This window comes from Cricetulus griseus, chromosome 4 (assembly GCF_003668045.3).
Source record: "Cricetulus griseus strain 17A/GY chromosome 4, alternate assembly CriGri-PICRH-1.0, whole genome shotgun sequence".
Classification (NCBI taxonomy): domain Eukaryota; kingdom Metazoa; phylum Chordata; class Mammalia; order Rodentia; family Cricetidae; genus Cricetulus; species Cricetulus griseus.
In genome coordinates, this window is record NC_048597.1 from 177,504,787 (window position 1) to 177,530,353 (window position 25,567).

Genomic DNA, 25,567 nt, shown 5'->3' on the forward strand with positions numbered 1-25,567 from the left:
GTCTTGTGGTCTATCCCCGACTGACAAGGAACTCACTCTCTGCCTGTTTCTGCCTTCTCAGGACTGAGATTACAAGGTGCACTTGTCCTGGCTTTGAAATCTTTAGGTTGTATAACACAATGAATTGTTGATTTGGTTAAGGTCCTGAGTAGGTTTTGTTGCTGTTCAAGCCTAATTCACTGGAGAGAAGTAGCTTTGTACTTAACACTTTAAAGGTTGTCTTTCAAACAAGCATTAATGGAAAGCATCCTGCAGCAAGCACAAATAATGGTCTTGTTCCATGCATGGCATTAAGAACAAATACAAATTCTTAAAAATAGTGTAATTTCTGAAGCATAGGGTCAGAAAATATTTATGATCTTTTTAATGTAGCTTTATTCTCATGTAGGTTGGAACTGTAGCCTTTTTACATTTGATAAATTTGTAGCTCTGTAACCATGTTTATTTATTTATTTTTATATGTGTATAAAAATATTTGTCCAATTTTTTAGTCTTATGTGATCTGAAACTTTTTAAAAATACTGTTAAAAAATAAAAAACAAGTTGCATTTTCCTTTCTCCCATCACAGAAAGTTATTTTAAAACACTGCAAAGTTCACTCTTACGATATTAAACTTTAGCTTTGATTTGCATCGATAAGTACACTTAATTTTAATTTTCACTTTCAGGGTTTAATCACCATGGATTTAACTTTGTGGTAACTTTTGAAGAGCAATTCCTATCTTTACTAGATTTTATCTTATAAGTCAACGCATTTGGCTAGTTCACAGCCTACCTCAGTGCCCACATTTGGCACACCCCTGGAACATCCTGGCACCGCCCACCAGGAGTGGGTACGAATCACGACCACTGGGGCTGATGGACTGGCCAGCAAAGCCTGGTCTCCTGGCTGTCATCCGCTGGATGCTGCCAATTGGTTCGGGGTGAAGGCGCGGAACCAATAAGAGCCACGATTCTCAAGAGCTTGGAGCGCGCGGGAAAGAGGCCCATTTAAACTGTGGCGGGAACGTCATTTTCGTTTTTTTGTCCAGTTAAGACATCCGCAGCTAGGGAGTCGGTGCGAGTTGTCTCTTCCTGTGTGAACATGGTGCGGACCAAAGCAGACTACGTTCCGGGAGCCTACAGAAAAGGTGAAGGGATGCAGCGGGGGGTCAGGAGTTCCCCAGGCAGCCTGTCCCTGGGATGGAGACACCCGAGGCTGCCCCCGATCGAGTCCAGCTAGGAGGCAGGCGCCAGGTCCTCACCTCGAGGAGCTGCGGAGACTGGGCAAGGTCGTTCTGCTGCTGTGCATCACCCTACTCTACGCCAGGCTGGGACTGTAGAACAAGGCTCGGGGGTCCGAGCTCTCCAGCCTCTTCTGAATGCCCCCCTTTACCTCTCTTTGCAGTGGTGGTTTCTCGAGCCCCCAGGAAGGTGCTTGGCTCCTCCACCTTTGTCACAAACTCTTCATCGTGTTCGTCGAGAAAAGGTAGGAAGGGTCCTGGAAGCCTGGGAAATAAAAGAAAACCCCTGAAAGGAGATCAGGCTTGACACAGCAGTCCTCAACCGTGAGGCCCCGACCCACAGTAGATTTATTTAGTTTATTTTTATTTGTATTTAGTTTCCTTCCTCTGGAATTTGTTTCTTTTGACTTCTTCACTCCTAAATTCCTTCCTTGCCCTCTAAGGAGGCCTTGGTCTTTCAGCATGCTTGGTTAGGGGTATAAGGGTCTCATGGAAAACTCTCAAGTTAATTTTTAAATGTATTTTTCTTTGTTGAATGGTATTTTAATTTTTTCTGAATATTAACAGTTACTATTTTCTTGGAGGCTACTTAAGTGCCTCCTCATTAGATTTAGAGTGATGGTTGACAGTACTACCACATTTTTTTGTAGGTGTGGGGTGTGTGTTTGTGTTTGCTTGCCTGTCTGTCTATCCACTGTGCATGAAATCTCTGGGAATTGAACCCTGGACCTTACTGTACCACTGAACTACATCTTCAATACAACTGTCTTTCTGCATGTGGTTGGGCTTCTCCCCCCCTTCTCTTCCCGCCCTTCCTCTCTTACTTTCTCTTCTTTTCTCCCTTCTTCCCTCCCTCTTCCTTCTCCCAAAGTAGCCCAGGCTGTCCTCAAAATTTCTATATACAGAGAATAACCTGGAACTCCAGATCCTTCAGCCCTCTTTCTGATCCTTTTGCCTCTGCCTCCCCAGTACTGGTATACATGCATGTGCCATGGATGCCAGGTTTATTTTGTACTGGGGATCAAACTCAGGGTTTTGTGCATGCTAGCCAACTCTACTAATGGGGCCACATTCACACCCTGCTCCCCCTCTTCTCCCTCTCCCTCTCCCTTCTGATTGCTAGGATGTACTACCACACACTGCTTTATTTTTTTTTGAGATGGGATCCTCAGTATGTTGCCCAGGCCACCATTAAAGTACTCCTGCTTTTAGCCTTCTGAGTAGGTAGATCACAGGAGTTAGCCATCGTATCTTATAATTCATGGTTTTTATGCCAACACCCCCACCCCACACCATTATTTAAGATACTGCATTTAGCCAGACTGGCTTTGATTCTCTTCTGCCTCAGTCTCTGTAGTGCTAGGATTACAGGCATGTACAATACCATACTCAGCCCTGAATTTCACCAAGTCTAAAAATTTCATTAGAAAATATTTACTATTTCCACCTTTTCAGACAATACAGTAATAGACAAATTTTTGAGAGTAGATAAACTTATTCAGAATATCTTATATTTTGTACAACTAGAGAAAATTCTATCAAGGCCACCTCCTGTTGTCTGGCCCACTGCTCAATCACTAGAGCTAATTGAATAGGTCCTTAATATGTGTTTAACAGCCTAGAAAAGTGATGCACATCTCTCTAAATGCTTTGGAGGCTGAGGCAGGAGGACTACTGTATATTCAAAGCTAGCCTGGGCTATCAAGGGAGTATCAGGTATGCCTATCAATATGCTGTCTCACAAAAATAATCAACAAAACAAGAAGTGGCTTTGTGCAGTGGCACATGCTTGTAGCCTTGGCATTTGAGAAGTAGAGGTAGGAGGATTAGGAATTCAAAGCCAGCATCAGCTAAAGAGTAAACATGAAGCCAGCCTGGGTTATGTGAAATACTGACTCACCCCACTCTGCCAATAAAATAAGAATAGTCATAGAGTTGTATTTTTAATGCCCAAACTATGAAATTGTTGTATTTACATTCCAAAATATTTTTATTACATATGTTTACTGTCTGTGTTCATGTTTGTGTTCTTATATGAATAGATTTGCACACTATTACACACATGGAACTCAGAGGGCAATTTCTGGAAATCAGTTCTCTGCAGTCCAAACTCTAGTATTCTGAAAGAGCAACAGTGTCTTTACCACTGAGCATCACTCCAGCCTTCGTTTTCTAATTTAAGATGGATGTTATTTTATCTAATACCTCTGAGAGTCTGATATGAAAGAAAGGCAATTATATTTGTTTTTACTTAGTTCTGTTTATTTTATAGCTGAAAATAAATATGCAGGAGGGAATCCAGTTTGTGTGCGCCCAACTCCAAAGTGGCAAAAAGGCATTGGAGAATTCTTCAGGCTGTCCCCTAAAGACTCTGAAAAAGAGAACCATGTTCCTGAAGAAGCAGGGTGCAGTGGCTTAGGAACAGCGAAGAGAAAGTAAGTGTCTATGTATGGAAGACAAAGAAAACATCCCCAAAGTAAGAGACACACATGATAGTGAGTAATTTTAAAAGTTTCTCTTCATGCGAATAAGAAAATGAAAACTATGTTTTTTTAAAAAATATTTATTATTGGGGGCTGGAGAGATGGCTCAGAGGTTAAGAGCACTGACTGCTCTTCCAGAGGTCCTGAGTTCAATTCCCAGCAACCACATGGTGGCTCACAACCATCCGTTATGAGATCTGGTGCCCTCTTCTGGTGTGCAGATATACATGGAAGCAGAATGTTGTATACATAATAAATAAATAAAATCTTTAAAAAAAAATATTTATTATTATGTATACAGTGTTCTGTCTGCATGTATGCCTGCATGCCAGAGGGCACCAGATCTCATTACAGATGGTTGTGAGCCACCATGTGGTTGCTGAGAATTGAACTCAGGACCTTTGGAAGACCAGCAAGTGCCCTTAGCCACTAAGCCATCTCTCCAGCCTGAAAACTATGCTTTAACTTCTAATAATTTATCACTCTAAAATTTCAAATCTTTCAAGAATTAATTTTTACTTACTCTAAAGACACTGGATTCCTATTTATTATTCCTCTAACTTTTACAGTTTTATTTTCGCTTTGTTTGTATTTTTTGTTGTGTTGTTTGTTTTTTTATTTTTTGAGGCAGGGTTTCTCTGTTTAACAGCCCTGGCTGTCCTGAAACTCACTCTGTAGACCAGGCTGGCCTTGAACTCACGGAGATCCACCTGTCTGTGCCTCCAAGTGCTGGTACTAAAAGTATGCACCACCATCACCCAGCTTTTTTTTTTTTTTTTTTTTTTTTTTTTTTTTTTTTTTTTTGGAGACAGTCTCTGTATATAGTCCAGGACACCTACTAAGGGCTGGGATGAGATACATGAGCTACCACACTTTATATTCTGCCTGCTTTCCCTCTCTTCCCTCCTTTTGCTCGATTATGTTTTCCAAAAAGAAATTTCTATGTCAGTTCATCTAGCTTGAATTCCATTTAGCCTTTATGCCCCATAACTACTAATTAAGAACTGAGGGTATGGCTCAGTGTAAGTCTGATACTCAGTGGGCATGCAGTGCTAGGTTTAGTCTCCAGTACCAAAACAATAACACTATGTGTTGAACTTTCACAAGAAATATACAATTAACAGAGAGAATGTAAACAGAAATCAGTCTATAGAAACAACCAATAGTAATACCGTATTTTATTAATTTTTTGATTGTTTGTTTTCTGAAACAGGGCCTCAGTTATGATGCTCTGACTGTCCTGGAATTCACTATGTAAACTAGTCTGGCTCATAGGGAACCATCTGCCATCTGAATGCTGGAATTAAATGTACTACCATGCCAGCTTGTTTTTAAGATTAATGAGAATGCTAGTTATAAATGCTGAGCTAAAATTCTGGATACAAAAGCATAATATTTGGGGCTAGAGAGATAGCTTGGCATTTAATTTAAGAGCATGTACTGCTCTTGCAAAGGATTCAGGTTTGGTTCCCAGCACATTCATGGCAGCTCACAACAGTATGTAACTCCAGTTCCATGTAATCTGATGCCTCTTTTGACCTACTTAGGTCCCTGTAGCATGTGATGTACATACATAGAGTTGGACACAAAAACATGTACCCATAAAATAAATGTATATAAAGATAATTTTTTTAAAAAGTACAATCTGCTTTGCAAAACACATACATAATATAACAAGTACCAATAATTATTTATCTGGGTAAAAACTTATCTCATACTACATACTATCAACTTCTAACAATCAACATCTGTCACTTTAGTAAGAATCACAAAAAAAGTCAGGCATGATGGCCCATGCTTTGAATCCCAGTATTCAGGAGGCTGAGGCAAGTGGATCTCTGTGAGTTCTAAGACAGCCTAGTTTACACAGCGAGTTCCAGGGCTACACAAAGAAATCCTCCATGTCTTAGAAAAAAAAAAAATACAAAAAAGGGGGTGGGATATAGCTTGGTGGAGAAAACTTAGCATGTTTGAGGCATTAGCTCCATTGCTCTGCACCTAAAAAAATTTTTAGGAAAAGAAGTATTTGAGGGATGAAGGGATGGCTCAGAGGTTAAGAGAACCGACTGCTCTTCCAGAGGTCCTGAGTTCATTTCCCAGCAACTACACGGTGGCTCACAACCATCTGTAATGAAATCTGGTACTCTCTTCTGGCCTGTAGGCATACATGTAGGCAGAACACTGTATATATAATAAATAAATCTTTATAAAAGAAAAAAAGTATTTGAATTCTTATAGGTTTATAAGTATTGAAACCAAGGCAGACACCATGGAGGGTATGTGGAGGTCAGAGGACAACTTTCAGGAGTCAGTTCTGTTTCCACCTCTACATGGGTTTCAGGCATTAAATCAGGTGTCCAGATTCAAATGATATGCAAGCATTTTTACCAGCTGAGCCATTTCACTGTCTCCACGTTTTAATTTTTGTTTTTTTGAGACTGGGTCTCACTCTGTAGACGAGGCTCGAGGCTGACTTGGAACTAAAAGATCCACTTACCTCTGGCTCCTGAGTGCTGGGATTAAAGTTGCATGCAACCACTTCTTGCCCACTATCCCCCTTTTAAAAATGTTTTAATTCTAAAAGATAGTATTTTCGAGATTGAGGCCAGCCTGAACCACCTGAGATCCTGTGGTTAAAAAAACAAAACAAAAAAAGGACTTGCATATAGAGAGGGTGTGGCACCATGACACTGTCATTGTGATGTCTTCATGAAAGTAAGACCTGGTTTGTAATTGCCACACCAGCCAAAAGCCTAGAGAACTTCCAGCTCAACAAGGAGCAAGACAGACACTCAGCACTCTGATGCTTGGGGGTGAGAGGATGGCGATCAGACTCTGTTTGGGGCTGTTGCTTCTTGTGGTCCTCCCCATGCAGGTTGAGTCATTTATCCCTTTAACCAGCACAGCAAACCCTACTACCTTCTATGGAACTGATGAACCTGACGACGAATCCTCCAGCAGCTCCCTAAAACCTATAACCAGTCTCCTTGTGGTATTGCTTGCCTTTCTGTGTCTTATCCATTAAGAGCCTCAGACCAGATTACATTCTAAAATTGGACCAAGTGGCACCTGCAAATCCAGTGTTGCAAGGAAAACAACCAAGTCTTCACATCTACTCATCCCACTCACTGGTTTTAGTAACCCAGAAAATCCTGAGAGGCTCAAACTGGACTGCCCTGAAAATCATCTCAAGGGTTAATTAGATGGAGAATGTGAATCTTAAAACTCCTGGAGTTCCACATATGACAATAAAGAGAAAGACAAAGGCTGAACATTGGTTAATGGTTTCATTAAATGTGGTTTATGGTTGGGTGATAGTGGCATACACCTTTAGTCCCAGAACTCAGGAGGCAGGAGGATCTCTGTGAGTTTGAGGGCAGTCTGGCCTACAAATCGAGTTCCAGGACAGGCCCTGAAGCTACAGAGAAACTCTGTCTCAAAAAAAAAAAAATGTGGATTATGAAATATGGATCGCCAGGTGGTGGTGGCACACTCCTTTAGTCCCAGCACTCCGGAGGCAGAGGCAGGCAGATCTTTGTGAGTTCGAGACCAGCCTGGTCTATAAGAACTAGTTCCAGGACAGCCTCCAAAGCCACAGAGAAACCCTGTCTCAAAAAAGGGGGAGAGAGAGAGAGAGAGAGGATCATTAAAAGTCCACATAGAAAGTGTGCAGTGTGGAATGGAGATTCAGTGTTCTTTATGGTTCACTAAACATAAAGGCCTGTAAAGTAATTAGGAAATATGAAAAGATTTCAGATTTTACTTTGGAAGGAAGTACAAGTAAATTCTCTTCTCTGCCATTCTCTGTGCTAGAAAATTGAAATCTGGGATTTGTAAGCATTAGGCAAACTCTACCACTGTGCTATAGTCATTTAACTCTGTGTCTTCCTCTCTTTCTTTCTCTCTGTTTTTTAAGACAAGGTTTCTCTCTGTAGCCCTGGCTGACCTGGAACTTGCTCTGTAGACCAGGCTGGCCCAAAATTCAGAGATCCTTTTGCCTTTGCCTCCTGAGTGCTGGGATTGAAGGCCTGTGCCACCAATGCCCAGCTCTTGGGGTTTTTTGTTTGTTTGTTTGTTTGTTGTTTTTTGGTTTTTTGAGACAGGGTTTTTCTGTGACTTTGGAGGCTGTCCTGGAACTAGCTCTTGTAGACCAGGCTGGTCTCGATCTCACAGAGATCCACCTGCCTCTGCCTCCCGGGTGCTGGGATTAAAGGTATGCGCCACCAATGCCCGGCCTCTCGCTCTTTCTTTGCACTTTTGTTGTTGTTGTTTTGTTTTGTTTTGTTTTGTTTTTGAGATGGTCTCACTCTGCAACCGAGGCCGGCCTTGAACAAATGTCAACTCTCCTACCTTAACCTCTCTGCCTCTCTGGTTTGGGGATTAGAAATGTAAGCCAACATACTTTGCTACATTTAGCTTTTTGTATGGTAATTGACACTGGGCAATAATGGGTTTGAATCTACTTCCTAAGTAATCTCCCTCTATCTGGTAACCCAGACTGCTTTTTGTACTCTATCTTCCTGTCCTGACCTCCATAAAGAAGAGATTATAGCTATGCACTAGGCCTGGAGATACACTTCAGTGACAGAAGGCCCTGGATTCAAGCACTTAACACTGCAAAAAGATAATGCCTTCGATAGGCATTTTACACCATGCTCAACTAGTAATTTTTTAAAAGATTTATTTTGATTTATGCATATATATAAGTGCCTATGTGAGTTTATGTATACCTCATATGTGCAGGTACTTATAAAGGTCAGAGGGCATGGATCCCCTGAAACTAGAGCTATAGATGGTTGTAAGCAACCTGACATTGGTGCTGAGAACTGAACTGTGTCTTCTGTAAGGACAGTAAGTGCTCTTGGCTACTGAAGCATCTCTATCCCACAGCTCATTCTTACATATATACTTAAAAGGTACAGAGGTCAGTTTGGGCTACCTGAGACACTGTCTCTAAATAAATAAAAATAAAACAAAAGTGACTTTCCATCACATGGAGAGAAATTGCATAGTATCATAAATGAATTTAATCTGTAGTATAATAAATAGCCAGACATGGTGACACATACCTCAGTTACAGAGGTTGAGACAAATCATGAGTTCAAAGCCATCCTAGAGTTCATAATGAGACTGTCTCAAAAAACCAAAAGCCAAGCCGGGTATTGGTGGCGCACGCCTTTAATCCCAGCACTCGGGAGGCAGAGGCAAATGGATCTCTGTGAGTTCGAGACCAGCCTGGTCTACAAGAGCTAGTTCCAGGACAGCCTCCAAAGCCACAGAGAAACTCTGTCTCGAAAAACCAAACAAACAAACAAAAAAACCAAAAGCCAGGAATAGGAATATAGCTTTGTGGTGGAATACTTGTCTAGCATATGTCCCTGGATTCAGTTCAGAACAACCAAACAAGAAAACTCAAAACAACAAAAACTAGACTCTAAAGGTTGACAATATTTTTAGGCCACTTTTGTAGATCTGCCACTGTTAGGAAAATTGTGATTATCCCTTTATTGAAACAGTAAACATATCAGAAGGAATATGAACTTGTGAAGTCAGTCTTATTTTTACCCCAAACCTGGGCAAACTCCTTTTGCATGTAGAACTATTTGCATTAATGTTTTTCCCTTCTTAGTCATTTTCTAAAAGTTACATTTAATGTGAAAGAGTGTGTGTGTGTGTGTGTGTGTAATCGAGCATGTGCCATTGCACATGTCTACATGTATGGCAGCCAGAGGACATTCTGCAGTTGTTCGTTCTCCTTCTACGATTGAACTCAGGCCATCAGGCTTGGTGACAAGCACCTTTACCTGCTGAGCCATCTTCTTGGCCTTCTTTTCTAGTCTTTAACTTCAGTCACAGTGGCTTTGTATTTTCTTTTTCTTTCATTTCTCTAAAACTTTTTTTTTTTTTTTTTTTTAGTTATACATCCAAGGCAGTGGGTTTTATTTAACATTTTAAAACTTTCTAAGCCAGGCAGTGGTGGTACACATCTTTAATCCCAGCACTAAGGAGGCAGAGACAGGTAATTTCTGTGAGTTTGAGACCAGCCTGGTCTACAGACAGATCCAGGACAACCAGTGCTATACAACACAATGAAACCCTGTCTCAAAACAAAAACAAAAACAAAAAACAAACAAAAAAACCAAAACACCCTCCACACACACACAAAAAAAACTTTATTATTAGTGTGTGTGTGTGTGTGTGTGTGTGTGTGTGTGTGTGTGTGTCTGCTTTTGCCACAGTGCACCCATCTTTGGAGGCTAGAGAACAATTTCCAGCAGTTGGTTCTCTCCTTCGTACCATTGGATCCAGAGATCACACTTGGGTTGTCATTTAGGTGGCAAGTACCTTAACCACTGAGACATCCCAATGGCCCCATTTTCATTTTCACACCATCCTGCTTCATTCCTATCTGTCTCCCTGTACTGACTTGCCTCTTTCTTGCTTCTGAAGTTCATTACATCTATTTATCTTGTTTCTTCCTCCACTCCCACACCTTGCCTTTATATCTCATAGTCCCTTTTCTATGTTGATATTCTTCCTACACATATGTAAGTACAAGTATATATAAATTTAAATATAAATTCTGTGTATGAAAGAAAATATTCAATATTTGTCTTTCAAAGTCTTGGTTATTGAACATTACATGATGAACTCTAGTTTAATCCATTTTTTGGAAATGATAATTTTTTTAAAAAGACTTTATTAAAAGTAAAAATTTAAATATTAAAAAATTAAAAATTGCCAGGCATTGGTGGTGCACGCCTTTAATCCAGCACTCGTGAGGCAGAGGCAGGTGGATCTCTGTGAGTTCGAGGCCAGCCTGGGTCTCCAGATCCCAGGATAGGCTCGAAAGCTACACAGAGAAACACTGTCTGGAAAAAAAAAATTAAAATTTTATTTATGCGTGTATGTGCATGTGTATAGGTGTCCACAGAGACTGGAATGGGACATTGGGTATTCTGGAGCTGTATTACAAGTAAATTTTCTTTATTCATTCATCTATTGTTACTGCTGTATGCTAGTTCATATCTTGGCTGTTGTGATCAGTATAGCAAGCATCTGCTTAGATGTTGTGTGTGTATATCTGTGTGTGTGTGTACAAGCACAGGTATACATTTGTACATGTGGAGGAGGCCATAGGTTGACACTGTCTTCCTTTTTTTTTTTTTTTTTTTTTTCTTGAGACAGGCTTTCTCTGTGTAGTCCTAGTGGTCCTGGAACTTACTCTGTAGACTATGCTAGTCTTGAACTCAGATCTGCCTGCCTCTGTCTCCCAGTTGCTGGGATAAAAGGCATGCACCACCATTCAAGCCTGGTTTCAAATGACCTTTTTAATCACTCTGTGCCTTAGTTTTCTTTTCTTTTTTTTTTTTTTTTTTTTGAGACAGGGTTTCTCTGTGAAGCTTTGGACCTGTCCTGCAACTCCCTCTGTAGACCAGGCTGGCTTCAAATTCACCGATATCCACCTGCCTCTGCCTTCCAAGTACTGGGTTTAAAGGCATGTGCAACCACTCCAAAGCATGAATCTTTCTATGTACCTCAAGCTGTCCCAGAACTCACTATGCAATCCAACTAGGACTTGGAATTTTACTTAATTTATTTATTCATTTATTTATTTTTTGTTTTCTTTTATTTTTCGAGAAAGGGTTTCTCTGTGTAGCCTATCCTGGCACTCGCTCTGTAGGCCAGGCTGGCCTCGAACTCACAGAGAGATCTGCCTGCCTCTGCCTCCCGAGTGCTGGGATTAAAGGTGTGTGCCACCAACACCTGGAAGTACTTGGAATTTGCAACAGTCTTCGTGCTTCAGCCTCCCAGTTCGGGAGTTACACACTGAGATATGGACTTCTATTTTTTATTACTTTATAATATGTATTTCATTTTCAAGTGTGTGGGTGTATGCAATTGTGTGTGAGGCTACGTGTAAGGCCCAAAGAAGCTGGGAGTTCCAGGAAGTTGTGAGCTGCCTGATGTATGTCCTAGAAACTAAACTGTTGTTCTCTTTAAGAATGGATGAGTCATCTCTCTATTTTGTTTCTTGTTTTGTTGAGACAGGGTCTTTCCACATAGTTCTGGCTGATTTGGTATTCAGACCAGAGTAGCCTCATCCTCAATATTTTTTTTTTTTTTGTAATTCTTCTGCCTCAGATTCCCTAGGTGCTGGGAGTTACAGACACACACCGCCTACCTGGCTGAGATGCTCCTTTTAAATAAAACTCACATCATGTCCTAAATGAAAAATGCTGATTTCATGAAACAACAGGGAATAGTATTAAAAATTTGTTGTACTAGTTCTTGAAATTTGTTTACAATTACTAATTATTGGAGTTTAATTTTCTCTCATTTCTAGTTACGTGAACAGACCTACTTCATTATTAATGTTCTGATTTTATAAACAGTTGATACTTGAGTGATTTAATTTCTCTTCTTCACAGACCATGTCCTTTGCAACCTGATCACACAGATGAAGAAAATGCATAGAACTATCTGAACAATGTCTTCAGTTTACTTAGGTATACTGGGATGCAAATTTGGATAGATGTGTTTGTTCAATTGGCTTGTTGAATAGGCATTTAGTTAAGGGGGGCACTAAAATTTAGCCATTCAAAAGCAACTGGCTATAAAGGGGAGAATTTTTATAATCTGTAAATTATAATTGCAAACTTGAATTTATAATGTCATATGATATGTTGCTTCTATTACCTGTTAAACTTCTAGATAAAATGAACATTGCATGATGTTCTAATTACTAATCTACTGTCTTTGAGATTTGCTTAGATCTTTGTTCTGATGCCATTTTATGGGAACTTGATTATTGAAATAGTGTCATTGTTAGGGCCTGTTTGCTTTAAAAAGTTGACTTAGTCTTGTTCACATTAAAAAAATCAATATTAATTAAATTTAATCTCTTGTCATTTTTCAAGATGAGGGGGCAAAGAAAAAATGCTGAAAAAGCTAGTTGTATATTTTTTAAAGAAAAGTTAGCTGGGTGTAGTGGTACACACCTTTAATCCCAGTATTCGGAAGGCAGAGGCAGCCCGTTTCTTTGAGTTGGAGTCTAGCCTGGTCTACAGATGGAGTTCCAGGACAGCCAGGGCAGTTGTACAAAGAAACCCTGTCTCAAAAAAAGAAAGAAAGAAAATATGAATAGAATCAGGAACAGAGATTCCATAGATATATTAAAAATAATTTTTCTTGGGTATACATTTAGTTTAGGATTATTAAATATTACCTTTTTGCATATATATACATATATATATATATATATATATATATATATATATATATATATTCCTCTCACCATCCTCCCAACACAGAGTTTCTCTGTGTAGTTCTGGCTGTCCTGGAACTCAATCTGTAGACCAGGCTGGCCTTGAACTAGAGATCTACTTGCTTCTGCCTCCTGAGTGCTTGTATTAAAGGCTTGTGCTACATGCCTGGTTTTTGTTTATATTTTTAAAGTTAGAAATTAAAAATTTGAAAAATCATGCTATAAATCAAGTTTTATGTCTCAAGTCCTTAGAAATTTCCCTTCATTTCTCAAGATGACTTGAGAACATGAAGAGATAGGTATACTAATAATTGTTTTGAGGCAGGGTCTCATTATCTAGCCCATAAGTAGCCAGAACTCAATATGTAGAACAAGCTAGCCTTGAACTCACAGAGGTCTGTCTGTCTCTGTCTTCCAACTGCTGGGATTAAAGGTATGTACCACTATGTTAACTGATATACCTGACTTTCTCATTGTGTTTTGTTTACTGACCACTATCAATTTTCAAAACTAACAATGTTTTTAGCACCCATGTTTTTGTGAAACTTATTTAAAATAAATATTCAGTTTTATAGTACTGCATCCATTTGTGTTTCCTACCATCTGTACTATTTCATCTCCAAATCAAATAAATGTATTGTTTCATTTTAAAAAATCTATTTACATATCCTTTGAGGCCAGCTGAAAGTAGATTTTTCTTTTATGCTTTTTTTTTTTTTTTTTTTTTTTTTTTTGAGACAGGGTTTCTCTGTGGCTTTGGAAGATGTCCTGGAACTAGCTCTTGTAGACCAGGCTGGCTTCGAACTCAGAGATCCCCCTGCTTCTGCCTTTCGAGTGCTGGGATTAAAGGTGTGTGCCACCAATGCCCGGCTCTTTATGCTTTAGACATTAAGCAGAACCTCTTTTAATCCCAAGTACTTTGAACATTATGTTTTTTGTTTCTTCTTTTGTTTGTGGTTTTGACTTTTTAAATAAAGATTTATTTTTATTTTGTGTATATGAATGTTTTGCTTGCATGTATATATATGGACTGTGTGTGTGTGTCTGGTGCCAGAAGAGAGCCTCATTTCTCCTGGACCTGGAGTTAAGAGACAGTTATTAAATTGTCAGGTGGGGGCTGGGAACTGAATCTGGGTCCTCTGCAAAAGTAGCAAGTACTTTTAACTACTGAGCCATCTCTCTATCCCGTGTTTTAGTTTCTTTAGAGGGTCTCACCAAAGCTCAGGTTGAGCTGAAATTTTCTATGTAGCCCAGGCTGGTCTTGACCTTGAGGCAGTCATCAGTTTTCCAAGTACTGGGATTACAGATATTTGCTAACATTAAAGGGTAAGTTTGTTTTTTGTTGTTGATGTTTGTTTTATATTTATTTATTTATATTTTTTGAGACAGGGTTTCTCTGTGTAGTTCTGGATGTCCTAGAACTCATTTTGTAGATTAGACTAGTCTCAAATTCAAAAGATTCACCTGCCTCTGCCTCTGCCTCCTGAGTGCTGGGATTAAAGGCATGCATCATACTGCCTTATTTAGGTTTGTTTTTAAGTAGGTTAAGCCAAGTCTTTTTTTTCTTTTAAATTTATCTGTTTATATTTTATGTAAGAGTGCTCTGCATATATACCTGCATGACAGAAGAGGGCATCATATCCTATTATAGATTGTTGTGAGCTACCATGTGGTTGCTGGGAATTGAACTCAGGACCCCTGGAAGAGCAGCCAGTGCTATTAACTGCTAAGCCATCTCTTCAGCCCCTAAACCAAGTCTTTTAAAGTCAGATTTTAGTGGCTCTGAAATCTGGTTTGCTCTTTTTTACTAGGAGAGCTACTTTATGCTGGTGAGCCTAATGAGTTCGAATTTTGATGTGTATAATTATTACCAAAATGGAAAATGTATTGGGTTTATTTACTTAAAGTGTGTGTGTGTGGGGGGGTATTGAACATGTGTAAAGGTCGAGGACATCTTGTGAGAGTCAATGCTTCCCACCAGGATCAAAACTTCAGATCCTCAGTCTAGGCAGAAAGCACCTTTACTTACTGAGCCGTCTTTCCAGCCCCCTTCTGCCTCTTCCCTGCCACTCTATTCTGAGATAGGTCTCCCTATAAACTGCTAATAAATTCTACTATACGTAGACTCTAACAGATTAACTCTTTTTTTTTTTTTAAAGAAAAACTAAGTTTAGGAGGGTCTTGTCCAACAAACATGGTCATAATTGGTTCTTTTTTTTTTTTTTTTACTCTTTGAGAATAGTATACAGAAGTGGAACAGACTGTCATCAAACTTGGAAGATTATTGGAAGCCATTTTGTTCAACCCAAGCCAAATATGCGATTACTCAACAACTATACTTGTAAAAAAAAGTTGAGTTTGAGCTGTTTTAGCTCCCATCTATTTTTAGTCCATTCTTGAAAGAACATGCTATTCCATGCATCAACCTTCAGTTATTTAAAAATAAATGTTATATCTTTAGCCTTCTCTTCTTCAGGTTTAACATTTTATTGTTTGTCACATATCCTAAGTTTCTCTGAATCACTTGTGTATCTTTTCAATTGTTTTGCTTAGGCATAAAAATGGTTAATTTGGCTAAATTTCTTCTTACTGGCCATGGATATTCATCATAAACTATTCATTTCTAGTTTAGCATTATTCCTAGAGGGTTATTTTTATTTTGTGTACATTGGTGTTTTGCCTGCATATGTGAGGCTGTCAGACCCCCTGGAACTGGAACTGCAAACAGTTGTGAGTTGCCATATAGATGCTGGGAATTGAAGCTGGGTCCTCTGGAAGAGCAGCCAGTGCGCTTAACCACTAAGCCATCTCTCCAGCCCTGAGTTTGGTAATCTTTTACGTTTAGAGAAACCATATGTACTCTGGCAGTACATGCTTTGTTTTACTGTTTGTAACTCGGATTGGTCCCCTGATCTGTCTTCTGAGTGCTGGTGAGAATACAGGTATATGTTACCATATGTCTAGCACTCTAACAATGTCCAGGACTAATATGAGACTATTGAGTTTCCCAAAAAAAGCATCAAATTTGCTTTTTAAAATTTTTTTTATTTTTTAATTTTTAAAAAGATTTATTTATTTTATGTGTATTGTTATTTTGCCTACATGTGCATATATGTGCACCACATGCATACCTGATGCCATGGATCCCCTGGAACTGGAGTTAGAGACAGTTGTGAGCTGCCATGGGATTGCTGAGAATTGAACCCATGACCTCTAGAGGAGCAGCATGTGGTCCTAACCACTGAGCCATTTTTCCACTCCCCAAATTTGCTCTTTTTGTTGTTTAGTCCTGGCTGGGTTACAATTCATGTCAATCCTTTTGACTGAGTTTCTGAAGTGCTAGAATTACAGGCACCATTCTTCAAGTCATTACAAAGGAAATAAAATTAAAAGGTGAATTTAAAAAGACACTATTAGGCGGCTGGAAGTCCCATAGTAATCATATATGCTGAAGGTACTATACTGGCTTATGGAGGCAATTGAGATGCAGCTTACATACATAGTACTGTTTTACATTTCATATTAAGAGTATATCTTGGGTCAGCCAAATGATGCAAAGGAAAGGGCAATTGCTGCTAATGCCAAATCTGGCAACCTGACCTCAATCTCTGGGATAAACGTGGTTGAAGGAGAGAAGGGCTTCTTCAGTATCTCCTTTGATTTCCACATTAACAGTGGTATGCTGGCACCTACACATAAATAAATATAATAATAATTTACAAAATCATAAAAGTGTAGTTAAACAGGGCAGGTGGTACACACCTTTAAACCCAGCACTCGGGAGGCAGAGGCAGGCAGATCTCTGTGTGTTCAAGGCCAGCCTGGACTACATAACGAGTTCCAGGACAACCTCCAAAGCAATACAGAGAAACCCTGTCTTGAAAAACAAAAACAAAAACAAACAAAAAAAAAAGTGTAGTTAAACTCATACATGTAGTTTTAGGTTAGGACTTTGCTACTCATCTCATCTTTCAAGGCCTCTAAGCAATGAGTGTGTCCAAAATGAAACAATTATAAAAGCTCACGTGATCATTTAGGATTCAATCCAGTTTTTCATACACTAATACAAAAGTGAAAAAAAAAAAAAAGAAAGAAAACAGGCGGGCATTGGTGGCGCACGTCTTTAATCCCCAGCACTCGGGAGGCAGAGGCAGGAGGATCTCTAGTTCGAGACCAGCCTGGTCTACAAGAGCTAGTTCCAGGACGGCCGCCAAAGCCACAGAGAAACCCTGTCTCAAAAAACCAAAAAAAAAAAAAAAAAAAAAAAAAAAAAAAAAAAAGATTGAACACAGTGCCTGAGGCAAGCTAGGTAAAATGGTTTAGAACTGGAATTCATCATGTAGCTCCCTATACTCTTCTCTCTTCCTCTGGAGTACAAGCATTGCAGTACTGCGTACCATGTCCATTTTAAATGGACTTTTTGCGCCCCGCCTCACTACTTCAGTGCCTGGGAATAGAATTAAGGACCTTGTGTCTGCCAGGCAAGTGCTGTACCACATACCTGCATTCCCAGCCCAAATGAGGTTTTTTTTTTTTTTTTTTTTTTTTTTTAATGCACAACTTTCTTGTTCACAGTATAGGTATAATGGTTTATTCTGAAGGAAGGATTAATTGCCTTCCTACTCAAGCTTGATTACCGGCATTCTTTGGTCTTTTGTTTCTCTGGTCAATTTAGGCGCGCCCCCTTCCCCCCCCCCCATATAGCTAGGTTATTTCCAGGTTACACATATATACCCTAAACCTTTTTTTTTTTTTTAAGAAGACAAGCTAAGACAAAACTTTTCTTACCCTCTATTCGACTTCTGGGACCATTTCAGAACGAATGCATGCAAAAGCCTGGTTGAAACGACAGGAAATCCGCCAGAGGGAGATGCTAGACAACGAGAAAGAAACTCCCGCAAGGGACCCGAGAGGGGAGCTTTGGGAGGAGCCGCCAGGCGCCGGGTTGGCCTAGGACTCGAGAAGGGGTGAGGAGGTGTGTATAGTTTGGCACTGGTGTCGGAGAATAGCTGAGGGAACCATGGGCTTTCTACTTGCAGTAGCGAAGCGTTTACTAGTAAGCTTAACACTGTAAATTAAAGGTCAAAGGATATTTCCAAAGGAGAACACGAAGCTCCCAATGCGCCTCCCAACAGTCCCAGAAGAAATGGGGGGGGGGGTATCTTTAAAGGCACTTCCGCTTAGCAACCCCACGCTGTTGCTAAGGAGGGGCTGCAGCGCGAACGACCCGGAAGTGGTGGTCTGAATTTCTCAGTGACTGCTGAGGGTTTGTCCTATCAAGAGAGCCAGGATGCTATGCGGCTCCGGGAGGTGGGTGGGGCCAGCATTAGTACTTCCGGTTTGGCTTCGGCCGCCCCTCAACTCCTCTCCTTCCCCCCCCTCCGCCTCCTCGTCTCCCTCCCGCTCCTGGGAAAGCGGATCCGTCGCTTTAAGGGTGGCTGAGAGAAGCGGCGTCTCGGGGAGGGGACCGCGCCCGCCCCCTTGGAACCACGGAGCGTGGCCGATACAGGTAGGTACTCTGGCTTCGACTCGGTCTGGGAGACCAATCTGAGGAGATGTGTGTATGTGTGCGTGTGTGTGCGTGTGTGTGTGTGTGAGAATGAGAGGGGGGCTTTGGGGGACCCTTCGCCGGGGCGGGGCGGTGGACTCCGGGATCCCGGGTGGGGCACGGGCTTGTCTATGGAGGGCTGCGGGGGCGGGACGGAGGGACCAGGGTCCCTGCGAGTCAAGAGTTGCGGGTGGCCGGTTAGACACCGTCGCAGGAGGCTCCCTTTCTGAGGCAAAGACTTCGGCCAATGCAAACCGGGAGTTTCCCACCTGGAGTGCCCGCTCTGAAAGGGGAGGGAGGCGTGGGGAGCATCATCCAAGGCCGAAATCAGGGTATGGACTTTGCTGGGTGTCTGTGGTCATCCCATACTTTACACCGTCTGCTTTCCGGACCCTTTCTGCCGGGACAGAGCCGGGCTTCGAGGGCTTGTGGGGGTTTCGTGACTGCTGGGCATCGCGGAGCCGCCCTTGGCAGAGCTAGGGCAGAAGAGTGGGTAATGAGACCTCCCTCCACCCAACTTCCGTGCGCTTCCCCCGCTTCTTCCTTTATTGCTCCCTCGCCCGGGCGTCCTATAGGAGCGGTGTCCCTCAAGTGGGCACGCATCACATCGTGAAAGATGAAGTGTGGAACTGGGTTCGTTGCCTCTGGATGGTATTTCGGATATTTGCAAAGGGCCAGAGTGGTATATTCTACCAGTCTCCCACACCGATATACATCTAGTATGAATTTTCTTAGAAAAGTGCAATACTGGAAAGCATCTGACTATATTCAGACGTAGCCTTGTAAATGTACATGCTTTAAAGAAACCCATTCATACACACTAGGAAATCCATATAAATAGAGGTGTAGATGAGACATGTTGAGGCAAGCTTTTTCCAACTTCTTTCTCACCTGCCAGTAAACCTGCTGTGGTTTAAACGAATCAGAACTATTTCCTTCATTTATATTTAAGTGACCGAACTGTAGCTAGTTTGATATATGGCTTAGAATAACAAGTGAACATTTGAAGAGAAGGGAGTACCTCCCCGATGTTGAGCTGTCTCTTAATCTTTTAAGGAGATAATTGTACTCAAGTGGAAGTGTTGGCTTTGAGAAAGATAATTCTGGGAATAAACCCAACCTGTGTCAAGTCATAGACTATAGCAGAGTTTCCATCTCTTCACAAGGAGGAGTTCAATTCCAGTCAGTGTCATGAGAGAGGTGATTATATAACTCCGTTTAAAACATGCATCTTTGAATTTCAAGATGGTCATTAATCATACAGTTAAGGTAGCCCAACTTAGTGGAAAGGGTATTTTGAAAAGGTAACTGGATGGTAATATTTGAAGAGTACGAAACAAGAATTAGAGCGGTTTCTATATATTTTATATATTATTACTTGGGGAGGGGGTGTTGAGACAGGCTCTCACTATTTAGCTCTGGCTGCACTATTTGACCAGTTGGCCTCAACTCACAGAGATCCATCTGCTTCTGCCTCTCCAGTGCTGGGATTAAAGGCATGGACTACCATGCCAACTTTATTATGATTTCTTCTGTGGTGCTAGACATCCAACCCAGAAGGGCCACACATATAATATGCTTTTCAACTATTGAGCTACAACTAAATTTAGCCCCTAGAAACTGATCATAAGTATCGTAAAAGGCAATTATCAATAGTTTCTTAAAGTGAGTAGTAAGTATTATATATGTGTATTTCTTGAAATGACCAAAGTACATTTTGTAGGTTTTTCTCAGATAAACCACAGTTGTATATAGCATGGATTGAAACAAAAAAGTTATAAGTAACTTATTTAAATCTTAACATCACGTGCCTTCTTCTTTTGTTTTTTTGTTTTTTGAGACAGGGTTTCTCTGTGGCTTTGGAGGCTGTCCTGGAACTCTATCTGTAGACCAGGCTGGCCTTGAACTCACAGAGATCCGCCTGCCTCTGCCTCCCGAGTGCTGGGATTAAAGGCTTGTGCCACCAACGCCCTGCTATCACGTGTCTTCTTAAAGGCAGTTAAACTTGGAACATAAAATAGAAAGTAGTTATAATTTAAGATTAAGGTCAGCATCACTTGCATGAGTCATCTTAGTTAGATTTAGTTTATAATATTAGCAAAATTTAATTTAATTCTGTTTTGTTTTTTGAGACAGTCTCAGTATATAACTCAGGCTGGCCTTTCCCCTTGAGTGCTGGGATAACAGTTGTACACTATCTCACCTGACTTCTAGAGAATTTTTGCTTATAAGCTATAAAATAAATGAAGATACAATAAATTTCTTCCCTTAAATCATTACTCGTTAGTATGTAGAATATAAAATCTTGATATATACTTATTTGCTTTATGGGTTTCAAATAATAATTGTATGTAATCTGTTATGTTGGGCTTTTCTTTTTCAGAAGGGGTCTCACTGATTAGCTCTGGCTGGTTTGGAACTTGTTTTGTAGACCAGGCTTACCTGGAACTCACAGAAATTCATCTGCCTCTGTACCCTGAATTCTGGGACTAAAAGCATACACCACCACACCCAGCTTATGTTGGATTTTCAACTAACAGGTTTTCTTTGTGATTAGTAAATTAAAACATTTCAAATGTACTTTATACTCAAAAGAGGCTGGATATAAACTCCCTTTAATATTTTTTTGCATGTGAAACAAGCCTGTTCCCTAACTTGAATTAATAATAATAAAAAGAGAAAAAAATATTTTTTTGCATGAAAAGTAGGTATGAGATTTCCAATTCAGTGTGACCTTTCAGAAAGATTTGCACATTTTTTGTAAAATTGAAAATTTCAACATCTGTTTTAAGCAGAGTTGAAATTGTTTTGCTATAGTTGAGGATTTTTTTTCAGATTTTATTTTATTTTTTTAATTAGAAACAGGATTGTTTTACATTACAATCCTAGTTTCCTCCTGTCCCCCCTGCCACTCCCCGCCAGTTGAGGGTTTTTGGTAAGATGATTCAAATTTCTAGATGGCTCTTTTAAAGGAGCACTTACATAAATCTAAAGTTTTGCTGTGTTTTTTGAATTGTTATTTTTCATCACTTTTGAATCTTAAAGTTGAGGTCACATTGGCATTGCTCTTAGCAGTGCCCATTTTTTACCTGTCTTTAAAATGTTAATAATCCATTTATTTTCATATAGGGTATAGTATAATAGCTCTTGATATGAAAAATTCTGCCTAGCTGGTCAGTGGTCACCTTTAATCCCAACACTCGGGAGGCAGAGGCAGGTGGATCTCTGAGTTTGAGACCAGTCTGATCTAAGAGCTAGTTCCAGGACAGCCTCCAAAGCCACAGAGAAACCCTGTTTTGAAAAACCAAAAAGAAAAAAGTAAAATTCTGCCTAAATTATATGCCATAAATACAAAACTGTTGGAGATATTTTACTTGGTGATCTTTTTGACAAAAAGTATGTGACCAATCCAAAGATCTTTGCAGTTGTCAGTTGTGGAATTTTCTTGTGAGGGAATCTAAAAACTACTGAACCTTCCTTGAGCATGTCTTTGATTATCTTTAAAATTTAGGCATGATAGAGGAGGTATATGTTGGGAAACATACATACATACATTTATACATATATACCATATAGTGGAATTATAGTAATTAATAAAGTAGTTAATTGTGTTGTGGTGCTATTAAATCAGAACTAAAAGAGTTATTGTGGAAATGTTTTAAAGGTCCAGAAAATAATATCTTTTAATTCCAACCAAGTGACTCTCCTCTCTTGAGCTTGTTTCTATCTTACAGTATATTTTATGGAGATAATTATTTAGCTTCTATCAAGTTAAATAATCTTTCTGTTAAGAAAAAAGACAATGTAGGTAGGCTTTTTAAAATTATTTTTTATTTTATTTGCATTGGTGAGGGTGCATGCATGTGTGAGATTATCAGATCTTGGAGTTACAGACAGTCGTGAGCTGCCATATTGAACCCAGCTTCTCTGGAAGAGCAGTCAGTGTTCTTAATCACTGAGCCATGTTGCCAGCCTGTGTAGCTAGATTTTTTTTCTTTTTTAATTTTAACTTTATTTTATTTGCATTGATGTGAAGGTGTCAGATCCCCTAGAACTGGAGTTACAGACAGTTGTGAGCTGCCATGTGGGTGCTAGAAATTGAACCCGGATCCTCTGGCTTATGTCTCCAGCTCGCTGTAGCTAGATTTTAATATGACCGATTTTTGATAGAAACTGCTTCAGTGTTTTTACATACATAGTAGACTTTCCTAGAAGAACTTTGAATTTGTAAAATGATAGTTGTTCTCTTAATAGCTAGCTCTACCCATTTGTGCCTAATATAGAATCGCTAAGAACCTGGGAAGAAAAAAAGTGAATTTACTTGAGAATTACCATTTTAAGTTTTATAGATTGCTTATTTAGAAAGCTAAATTGGATTTTGACATTATTGGGATTGTGTTCAAGATGGACTAAGGGAAAGAAATTAGATGCCATCTGTTTCACTTTCCTTCTTTCCTCACTCCTTCCATGTTTTATGGCTTTGAATTCATCAGGTTACTTTTCAAAAATATAAACCTTCAGTAGACTTAGATTATATAATATCAATTCCTGTCAGTGAATATGTCACTAAATAACTTGGGTTGTTAATGTTGTTATATAGAATAATAGTAGGCATTGCTTAAAGGTAATTGTTGAATTAATTAACATGAATTAGCTTTTTGCATCTTTGTTATTATCCTGATAAATGTTTGTTTACTTATTTGGTTTTACTATTTTGAGACAGAGCTTCATGTAGCCCAAGCTGTCTTCAAACTTGCCATATAGCCAAAGCTGGTCCTAAGTTTTTGATCCACCTGCTAATGTCTCACAAGTGCTAAGATTACAGGCTTCTGCCTCCAGACCCAGTATTGATAAACCATTTTTGTCATTCCTGCTTCCTAGAGTCTAATTTTGATGAAAGCTGCATTAAAAAAAGAGAGTATTAGAATAAATGATGGTGTTAGAATAAACCTTTTTTCACTTGATAGTTCACAACAGGAAAAAAAGATTTGCTGAGAATTTTTATTTATTGACAAACCCACTTTAATTTATCCATTAGAATTTCCTGGAAGAACTTTGAATTTGTAAAATGATAGTTCTCTTAATAGCTAGCTATTAAGTTTTTTCTTACCTATATGCTTTGGCTTAGTTTCCTTCCAAAATGTGTACCCAATTCAATTTGGATTATTTTGGCATGCAGGAGCTAGGCACGTTTCAATCTAAATAAGTCCCAGGGAGGGGCTATTGGATTTCCAGAACTGAGAAAAAGCATACCTTGCTGAGGTTATAGTACTTGATACTTAGCATGGCCTGAGAGATCCAGGCATCTTGGATAGGCTACAAAGGAGAACTAATGTGGAATCCCAGAAATGGCCTGAAGAGAGAGCCATCTGGACAGAAGAAAGTCATGCTTTGTCTCCAGCAGGAATGTTCTAGTGAGGTAGGAAGACAGATGGCCTATCCTTACACCACTGTAGTCTGTCCCTCACTCAGAAGCTTCTTTGGGCAGTGTAGTTATGTGGGGGCTGGGATGCCAGAGATAGGAATTGTTCTTTTATTTGCCTGTCACAATGGAGGTGTGGACATTCTTGGAAAGGATTTTCTCTTGGCTTTTACAGCATGGCCAGAGAAGGTGGGTAGACAAAATAGCTGTCGCCTTTTTCACCAAAGAGGATTTGGTTACAGCCCCTCTCTTAGTGTTTAGGCAAGTCAGAGTGCTACAGTTTAATGCCTCCATCAAAATGCTGCATAAATTTTCTAGGAGATATAGTATTGAATCTACATTCATTTCTGCCACACAAACTAACTCCTTATTCAGTAAAAAGACTTTTGAGCCTCTCAATAAAGTATCCTAGATTACGTCCTCTTTGGCTGTCCTGGATCTCACTTTGTAGACTAGGCCGACCTCAAACTCACCGAGGTCAGCCTGCCTCTGCCTCCAGAGTGCTGGGATTAAAGGCGTGTGCCACCACCACCCAGTTGATTTACATACTCTTAATAAATTATGAAATACTTCTGATTCTTAATGAGGAAAGGGATGGATGCATACACCCAATGTATACTTGAAAGTCTGTGTTAATCAGATTTTGTTTCAGATTCCTAAATCACTAACCACTACAGTCTTTTCTAGCTTCCCAGTTGAATTTTGTGTCCATTTCCCAGTGGTCATTCTGATTTAGATGCCAGTGAACAGAGGTGTGATCAGTATCAAAGAAATGGAGGAGTATTGACTTGTTTTTTTTTTTTTTACTCTTCTATAATTGCTGTAGTTTGCAGTGGTACCATCTGCCCTGTATGGCTGTGTATGCCTTACTGTGTTTTTCTTGTATGTGTGTTCCTAGTTCCTTTTTAATATTTACTAGTTTAGACTTACAGAATAATGAACGGATAATAGAGTTCTATACATATCCTTTTTTTTTTCTGTTTTTCTTTTTCTTTTTTCTTTTTTTTTCATGTTGACTATAAGTTTATTATAAGGCCCGGCAGAGTAGGGAGACTAAGAGGAACGGGGTAAATGGCTGACCGCCATGGCCGGTCGCCATAGAGAGGCAGAGAGAGCGCATAGGTGAGAGAGAGAATAGAGAGGAAGCAGAGAACATTTTTTTTTGTTTTTCCAGACAGGGTTTCTCTGTGTTGCTTTGGAGCCTATCCTGGCAGTCGCTCTGGAGACCAGTACATATCCTCTTTTTTAATAGCCTATTATTTCACCTCATGTTTTACATTAGTGCACATTAATACTGTGCACTTGTTATAGCAATCAGTGTGTGGGTACATTGTTAACTACAGTCCATAATTTCCTTTAGGATATGTTTTTGCTTTGTTTGGTTTTGAAGGCTTGTAGAAATACCTACCACTGCAGTTTCTTTCCCCCCATCCCCCCTTGTAAGACAAGGTCTCATTCTGTAGCCCTGGCTGACCTGGAATTCACTATATAGACCAGCCTTGAACTCACAGATTTGCCTGCTTCTGCCTCCTGAGTGCTGGGACTGATAAGCAACACCATACTATTTTTTGTTTGTTTGTTTTACTTTGAGACGGACTCTTACGTAGTATAGGCTTGCCTTGA

At 39.8% G+C, this 25,567-nt stretch overlaps 2 protein-coding genes and 2 long non-coding RNA genes across 11 annotated transcripts in view; 3 read left to right on the forward strand and 1 right to left on the reverse strand.

Annotated features, from left to right (window-relative positions):
- Positions 1-649: 649 nt before the first annotated feature.
- LOC118238692 lies at positions 650-18,109 on the reverse strand. The gene is made up of 2 exons (XR_004769635.1): positions 17,763-18,109; positions 650-1,488 (listed from the first exon to the last, which is right to left on the reverse strand). It is a non-coding gene; the product is annotated as an uncharacterized LOC118238692 (long non-coding RNA).
- On the forward strand, positions 995-12,608 carry Pclaf (PCNA clamp associated factor). The gene is made up of 4 exons (XM_027411315.2): positions 995-1,130; positions 1,388-1,468; positions 3,496-3,658; positions 12,139-12,608. Exons 1-4 carry the CDS (start codon positions 1,085-1,087, stop codon positions 12,182-12,184), a joined length of 336 nt encoding a protein of 111 aa, XP_027267116.1. The 5' UTR covers positions 995-1,084; the 3' UTR covers positions 12,185-12,608.
- LOC113835198 lies at positions 13,737-15,440 on the forward strand. Its single transcript, XR_003484578.2, has 2 exons — positions 13,737-14,300; positions 15,217-15,440. It is a non-coding gene; the product is annotated as an uncharacterized LOC113835198 (long non-coding RNA).
- A 185-nt stretch (positions 18,110-18,294) lies between the features above and the next one.
- Positions 18,295-25,567, forward strand: part of Csnk1g1 (casein kinase 1 gamma 1) — a 131,264-nt gene continuing 123,991 nt past the window's right edge. For 5 of the 8 annotated variants that reach the window (XM_035443779.1, XM_027411311.2, XM_035443781.1 and 2 more), the window contains exon 1: positions 18,296-18,483. The gene's annotated coding sequence lies outside the window, so the exon portion shown is untranslated. Of the gene's footprint in view, positions 18,484-25,567 lie in introns of all 8 variants that reach the window. The other 3 variants (XM_027411313.2, XM_027411314.2, XM_035443783.1) reach the window with 2 other exon arrangements.

What these genes read in the sequence shown, in the direction of transcription:
- Pclaf (XM_027411315.2), top strand. Translation starts at nt 1,085, where the DNA reads ATGGTGCGGACCAAAGCAGACTACGTTCCGGGAGCCTACAGAAAAG. An exon ending in TCCGGGAGCCTACAGAAAAG is followed by an intron (nt 1,131 to 1,387) that starts GTGAAGGGATGC and finishes CTCTCTTTGCAG; the next exon opens with TGGTGGTTTCTCGAGCCCCC. An exon ending in ATCGTGTTCGTCGAGAAAAG is followed by an intron (nt 1,469 to 3,495) that starts GTAGGAAGGGTC and finishes TTTATTTTATAG; the next exon opens with CTGAAAATAAATATGCAGGA.